Consider the following 7,449-nt stretch of genomic DNA (forward strand, 5'->3'; position numbering starts at 1 on the left):
CGGGGCGCTGTTCTGACCCCGGTGAGGGCGGACTGGTGGGGGTGGCGGGAGCCTGGACCCCCCGGGAGAGGCTGGGGGTGGGGGCCCTGTTCTGAGGCCCCCCCAACACCCAGCGGCGCACCGGAGCCTCCCGGGCCCGAGCGATGAAGCAGGGAGAGCTTTTCAAGGGTCTTTGGAAGTGTCTTTGAGGCCTGGGGGAGACGGAGTGGCGAAGGGTTCCAAGACGGGAAAACACACACTAAGATCGGGTAACTGCTGAGAACGCCGAGGCCATCGTGCATGGAATGAGTTGCCGTAAATCTCAGACGCAAAATTACAACAGATTTTTATTTTACACGTGATGTATCCCAATATTTGCAGCCACGTGCATTGGGGCCCCAGACCGCCAGCAAAAACCAACGGTCTCCCAGGGCCTCGCCTGTCCCAGGTGGGCCCCGGGGATTCCAGGGGAGACAGCAGAATACGGAAATCAAAAGCTCCCGGGCTGGCGGGTTAGCGCGGTTGGTTAGGGCACAGCCTTGTAACACCAAGGTCGAGCCTTCGGATCCCCATACCGCCAGCTGCCAAAAACATAATAAAATAAAAGACTCCGGTCTGGAACCACTTCCCGGCTTTGTGACTGTGACACAGTCACTACAGTCACCTCCTTCTCTAAGCCTCATTTCTCTCATCTAGAAAATGAGAATAGACAGGCCGGTTAGCTCACTTGGGAGAGCCTGGTGCTGATAACACCAGAGTCAAAAGCTCGGATTCCCCTACCCGACAGCCGCCGAAATTTAAATTTCAATTTAAAAAATTTAAAAAGGAAAGAAAATGAGAATAAGGCCAGGTCCTACCTAGCGGAGCAGGTGCCAGTTCCGGCCCGAACCGCTTTGTTCTGCCTCTGGCGCCCCCTAGCGGCGGGATGCGGTACGCGCCTCCGGGGAACGAGGCTTACTATACACACGTCCGCGTAGAGGGTTTCCTAGGAAGACACGCGTGTCTATGGAAACCAGCAGGCCTGACTGCGGTGGCGGGAGTCCGACCGGAGGCAGGAAGGAGGCCGAGGAACTGGGGGACTAGAGGGACCTGGAGACTGGACAAGCGCCTCATTTCATGCCCACTCCACTTCCAATCTCCAGGTGGGGGAATTGAAGCTCCGCTGCTTCAGATTCCAGCCTCAGCTTTCCCTCTCCGGACCTCGTAGACGTATCTGTGAAATGAGTGCATTGGTCCCCGTGTGATAGTCTCTTAAATTCTTTGTACCTAATCCGAGGTCGCCAGTTCACTGGCAGCTTTAAAAGAAAGAACTTCTATTTTCATTTATTGATTGATCGGTGTCTGGCCAGTACAGGGATCCAAACTCTTGACCTTGGTGTTACAAGGCTGTGCCCTAACCAACTGAGCTAACCTGCCAGCCCTGGAAGAACTTTTAAAACGTTCTTCTGGAACAAATCATAGGACATGCAACCCGTCAACATCATGACCATTATTCTGGCCGGCATGCAGTGGCCAGCCTTCCCCATCCGGTCAGCAAGGCTGGGGGAGTCCTGTCCCTGTGGGGCTGTATGATGTGGGCAGGTCGCTGGCACTCTGGAAGCCTCATCCTCCTCATCAGTAGGTGGTCCACACCCCCCCTCCCATTTCCACCTGCACCTGTCAGTGCTGTAAGTGACAAAGGGATGACTTGGCAAAAGGACAAGGAGAATGCAGTTGCCCTCAGAGTGGGGCCCACTTGTAGAGTCAACTTTACAAACTGAGGCCAGACTCCCCCAACTAGAGAGTCACCCCACACACAAAGGGCTGAGCCAGGCCCTTGTATTTGTGTCCCCCCACCCCCCAACAAATAATGTCAAAATCTAAGACAGCAGCATAATGACCGCTGAGCATGTATGGAATTGTCCCTTCACTTGCTGGTTTAGTGTACGGTTCCACCTCTCCCACCCGGAAGGGCAGGCTGGGCCTGTCTTGGTCATCACTAGGTTCCCAGAGCCGGGCACATGGGTGGGCCCCATCAATGCTTGTCAAATGAATAGAAGCAAGTATCTTACATCTCCGTATCCCCAACACCCGGAACAGAGCTGGGGCTCTGATCCAAGTGAGTTGGGGAGCCCTTCATTCGGGGACTTTTCCTTACCTGCAAAACATGGAAAATTCACCTGAACTTTGATGATGATGGAAGAGGCTGGGTATGTTGGGCTGAGGCCTTGTGAATGAACGAGTGAACGAACAGTTTCCTGTTGCAGATGAGGAGGCTCAGAGAGGTTACAGGACTTCCCCAAGGTGACACAGCAAAGGGGGAGGCCACCTGGAGAGGAAAGTCACCCCATACTCTCCTCCAGAGCCATTTTACTTATAAGGCACTACGCCTATAAGGCACTATGCTGAGGGCTCAGGGCCCACCAACTCTTCCAGGGGACCCCAAAAATTTGAAATCTGAAAAAAATAATTGACTCCAAAAACTCAGAGATCTGAAAATTTGAAACCAGTGGAATCTATAAGGTGTTTTTGAAGTCATATAGAGCGGTCAGTGGGAGCTGGGTTCGAATCCCACTCTGCCCTTACTAGTTGTGTGACCTGGGGAGTCACTGCCCTCCTCTGTACCTCAGTTTTCTCATCTGTGAAGTCTCAGGGCTGTTGCAAGTTCTGATTGCATTAACACATGGCCAACTCACAGGCGGCAACGTGGACCTCATTCCCCTGATTATTTTGGATCTAGCAGAAATGTGCTACCTTTGACACTATTTGCAGGTTTGACTTTTTACACTTTGGGTTTTGTTTTCTTTATTTTTGATACTCTGGAAGAATTCCAGAGCAGGAGTACAACATGATACATTCATTCCTGTGAGCAGCAAGCAGTTATTGAGGGCCTACTGTGTGCTGAGCACAGTCCCAGACAGATAACTTCCTCCAGCAGAGAGCTGCAGACTTCAGGAAACCACAGGAGCTGAGCTGTAGAAGGAGCAAAGTGCTTCAGGAAAATGGTGAAAAGACAACACACAGAACGAGAGAAAAATTTTCTGCTCTCCCCTCCCTTCCTTCATCCCTCCCTTCCTCCTATGTTTGTTGAAAATTTACAGCAGGTGCAACTACCGCAGCGACCCCCGTTTTGTGCATGAGGAAACCGAGGCTCAAAAAGGGCCCAGGCTCAGCTGGCCCTAGTGTCCACAGCGCTTGTCATTTATGGGGCCCTAAGCCCTACCCCCCTCCTGCTTCTGTGGATTAGCTCAGGGAAGACCTGCAGCCCCCTGGGCAGCCGTGCTGTTACTATCCCCCTTTATAACTGCATGTTGGGGGTCAGGGCTGGGTAGCTCTCTCCAGGCTGCCTGGCTTGGAAGTAGGTGAGCTGGATTTGAACTTGATTCTGGTAGAACCAGAGCCTGTGCCCTGGCCTGGTGGGGTCCCTTCCTCAGGGAGATGAGCTCTGGGATGTGGTCATCCGGGGGGGCCTCTATTGAGGAATGCGGAATGAGGAAGTTCCCTGAGCCACTGACTCCACTGTCCCACCTAGGAGTGTTTTCCTCTAGGGCGCTGGTGGAGAGGAGCCCAGATTCTGGTCCAGGATTCTGTGTGGATTTGAGCAGATGGGAGCTTCCACCATTGGGGTAGATCCTATCCCAACCATGTGTGCTCCACCCAAAGGGCACTGAAATGCACACATTGCGTCAGTCTGCAAACATGTGTTGGGTGCCTGCAGGGAGCTGGGCCTGGCTCTGGACATCAGGGACACAGCAGGGACTAAGTGGACCCAGACCTGCCCTCATGGAGTCACAGGCAATAAAGAAGCAATACAGATGGCAATGAATATTGGAAAGGAAAGAAAATGGGGTGATGCGGTGGAGGGGGACAGGGTGGGGGGTGAGATGGGACGGTCAGGGGAGGCCTGAGGCGAGACTTGAAGGAGGGAAGGAGGCAGAAGATCTGGAGGACTTGATCCAAGCAGAGGGCACAGCACGTACAAAGGCCCTGGGGCAGGAATGAACTTGGGGTGTTAGAGGGAGATCCAGGTGGTTGGTGAAGGTAGAGGGGGACATGCAGGGAGATGAGGGCAGGGAGATCAGAGAGACTGGAGCATGTGGGGCCTTGTGCCCTGCAGTGAGAACTTTGGGTTTTACCCTGCCTGGGAGGGTTGTGAGTGAGGTGTGAGGTGATCTGACTTAGGTTTGGAATAACCCCCCTCTGGCCATTGTGCCAAAAAGCAGGGAAGACAGGGAAGTGTCAGGGAGACCAGGAAGGAGGCCACTTCCATTGAACTGGTAGGAGGTGAGCGAGATGGAAGTCCCCCACTTCCTCCTCAGTGTCAGCTGTTGGGGTCACTCTGTCTACCATCATTAGCAGCAACTTCAGCTTCCCCATTTCTCAAATAAGCATATGGTCCATAAAATAGGGGAAGTCGGGTGTCTAACAAGTATCTGTACATAGTAACTGCTGTGTGAGTGCTGGATGTTCGAATGGACTGAGTATATGGATGGGTGATGGGGGAGGGGGAGGGGGTGGTGAATGGATAGTTAGATGGGTGGGGGATGGATGGATGGGGGATGGCGAATGGGAGATGAATGGATTTGATGGACGGATGGATGGATGGATGGTGGCTGTGAATGAATGAATGGGTGGATTAATAGGGCATGGGTGAATGGCTGTACGGCAGGTGATGATTGAATATTCGATGGAGATGGATGGTAAATGGATGGTGGGTATCCACCTGGAAGGATGCATGGGTGGATGGATGGATGCATAAATTGATAATACATGGATGAAAAGTGGATGGCTGGTTGAGTGGATGGATGCATAAGTGGATTGATAGATGGTTGAATGGTTGGATTGATAAGTGGATTGACAGATGGACAGATGGATAGATGGATAGATGGATGATGGATGAATGGTAGATGGGTGGTTGAATAGATGGATGGATGCATGCATAGATGGACAAGTGGATGGGCAGATGGGTGGATGCACGCATGCATGGAGCACAGAAGATGGATATCAGATGGGTGAACAGTGGATGTCCAAATGGATGGATGGATGGATGGTGGATGGATGAATGGGTGGCGCATAAACGAATGGATGGACGGATGATGGTTGGGTCCTTACATAGACCTTGGGTCTGCAAAAGCTGGACCCTTATCTCATTTAGCCTACTCTCCCTTCTCACTGGCCTCTCCCACCAGCTCCACATTCTGACCGTTTTTCCCCTGCTCCCATCCATCCCAGGTCTGACTGGTTTCTCTATGACTGCCGCCTTCTCAGACACGTGGCCCTTGGGCTCTTCTGCTGTGGGGTCTCCGTCTACTTAGCAGGTGTGTGCTAGGGGATAGAATGTGGGGTTTAGGACCCTGGGTTGGGGTGGACAGTGATAACAGTGCCCTAATTGGGGGGTTAGCTCCAGAGCCATCCTGCCTGGGTTCAATTCTGCACTTGATCTTAGCCAAAAGGCCAAGAAGCGATCTGAGTTCAACTCTGGGCTCTGATACTTTCTCGATCTGGGGCCTTGGGCAAATTCCCACTGTGCCTCAGTTTCCTCAACTGTACAATGGGAATAACAACTGTCCATTCCTCACAGAATTACTTAGGGGATTCTAAGTCAATCCCTGTAAAAGCCCATAGATGGATCTGACTCCAGCAGGGGCTACACAAATATTAGTTATCCTCAGAACACATCCAACATGTCAGTTTTGCATATGTTTGGTTTGAACCTGGGTTCAACCATGGCTTGGTGGTTTCTTTTTTTTTTTCCTTTTTGTCTTTTTTCGTGACCGGCAACGGATCGCAACCCTCAGTGTCGCACCTGTACCGGACCGGCAACAGAATCGCAACCCTCGGCGTTGCTCCCGCACCTCGCTCAGCCAGTGAGCGGCCGGTCTGTATGTGGGATCCGAACCCTCGGCGGGAGCGCCACCGCGCTCTCAAGCGGCGCACTGTAGCAGTGCGCCACCGGGCTGGCCCTTGGTGGTTTCTAAAGATAGTGTCATGGGCTGGCCAGTTAGCTCAGTCGGTTAGAGCATGGTATTGTGAACACCAAGGTCAAGGTTTCAGATCCCCATACAGGTCAGCCAACAAAATAAACAAACAAAAACAAAATAAAGATAGCTTCTTACAGGTTGATATAAGTAAAAGCTGTTTTGTTACAAATACCAGAACCTCCAGCTCAAAAATGGCTTAAATATATATATGTATATACACACACATACTATACACACACACAATGTGTATATATATATATGTATATACACACTTTATAAACCAGAAATACAATTTTATATCCCAAACCTTGAGGCAGCATGAATAATAATCCCCCAGATGCCAGAAAAACACACACACAGTTTTTCCCTGACTTGCTAAACTTTTCTTAGATCAACTTTCTCTCATCCATGCTCGAAAAGAGATTCCTGCCGTCTTATATGTGTATATCTATCTAGAGATAGAGAGATATAGATAGATATTCGGCGGCTTGCCAGTACAGGTATGCGAACTCTTGACCTGGATGTCATCAGCACCACACTCTAATCAACTGAGCTGACCAACCAGCCCTACATTTTGTTTTAATCTTGAAAAACATGTGTTGCTAATGCTGTAGATTCAGCGCTGAATCAGGCACAGCCCTATAAACAACTTGTTTTACCAGAAGGAAAGATATTCAGCTGAATGAAAACCAAGGGATTTGCTATTACTATTTTTTTCTTGGTCCCACAATAGAGAAATAGAAGTTAAAATACGCATTTACGAGACATGAGCCTAAGGGTCACTGTGGGGATTTGTATATAGAGCTCAGAGAACTCTGCATAACTTTTGTTGTTTGATTTAACAAAATGTGCCAGATGTGAGTTTTTTAAAAAGGAAGGTGGGTGGAACGATTTGTGTATATGACACTATCAGGGGTCATCGGCCTCCGGTGTGGCTGGGTCCAGGTGCTCAAGTGAGATTTTCGGGAATCTCTCTCACTTCACCTCTTCATCTGCTGTGCCTGGAGTCAGTTTTTCTCTGAGATGCCTCTATCTGCAAAGCACCTTTCACACAATGCCTTAGAACCTCAAAACTTTTCACGGGATAAGGAAAATGTTGACGACCTAGCTTCCAGCGGTGGCTCGGTCATTGCCGGGCTGGGTGCAGATGCAAGGAGGGTGTGGCTAAAGCCCTAGCCCCTCACCATCCCAGCTCTGGAGCCTGGGGCACTGCTTGTGGCAGCTTGGTAGTATTCGCTGGGTTGGTTGCGCATGTTGGTGAGGCATGGCTGAGGCCCTCAGCCCCCCACCGCCCCGGGGTGCTTCCTGCAGCGGCTCGGAGGTCATGGCTGGACTGATTGCATGTGTCGGGGGCATAGCCAAGGTCTGAGGCCGCCACCCTTGGGACTGGTTGTGGGTGTCAGGGCGGCATGGCTGAGGCCCCCAGCCCTCCCCCTTCTCTGGCTTGGTAGCCCAGAAGACTTCCAGTCCTTCTAGGTGTTACAGTTGTTCTTTGGTGATGTGATACCTT

The 7,449-nt window shown here is 51.1% G+C and overlaps 2 protein-coding genes across 2 annotated transcripts in view; both read left to right on the forward strand.

The window, feature by feature from the left end:
- NXNL1 (nucleoredoxin-like 1) overlaps positions 1 to 3,437 on the forward strand; it is a 6,725-nt gene extending 3,288 nt beyond the window's left edge. The window contains exons 3-4 of the mRNA XM_008594117.1: positions 3,206 to 3,275; positions 3,393 to 3,437. Of these exons, the coding sequence (XP_008592339.1) occupies positions 3,206 to 3,275; positions 3,393 to 3,437 (115 nt within the window). The remainder of the gene's footprint in view (positions 1 to 3,205; positions 3,276 to 3,392) is intronic.
- Positions 3,438 to 4,604: 1,167 nt separating this feature from the next.
- The window catches only part of TMEM221 (transmembrane protein 221), an 8,958-nt gene continuing 6,113 nt past the window's right edge, over positions 4,605 to 7,449 (forward strand). Inside the window, exons 1-2 of the mRNA XM_008594118.1 lie at positions 4,605 to 4,627; positions 5,191 to 5,276. Of these exons, the coding sequence (XP_008592340.1) occupies positions 4,605 to 4,627; positions 5,191 to 5,276 (109 nt within the window). The remainder of the gene's footprint in view (positions 4,628 to 5,190; positions 5,277 to 7,449) is intronic.

The sequence above is a fragment of the Galeopterus variegatus genome, unplaced genomic scaffold (genome assembly GCF_000696425.1).
Source record: "Galeopterus variegatus unplaced genomic scaffold, G_variegatus-3.0.2 Scaffold10172, whole genome shotgun sequence".
NCBI classification, from domain to species: Eukaryota; Metazoa; Chordata; class Mammalia; order Dermoptera; family Cynocephalidae; genus Galeopterus; species Galeopterus variegatus.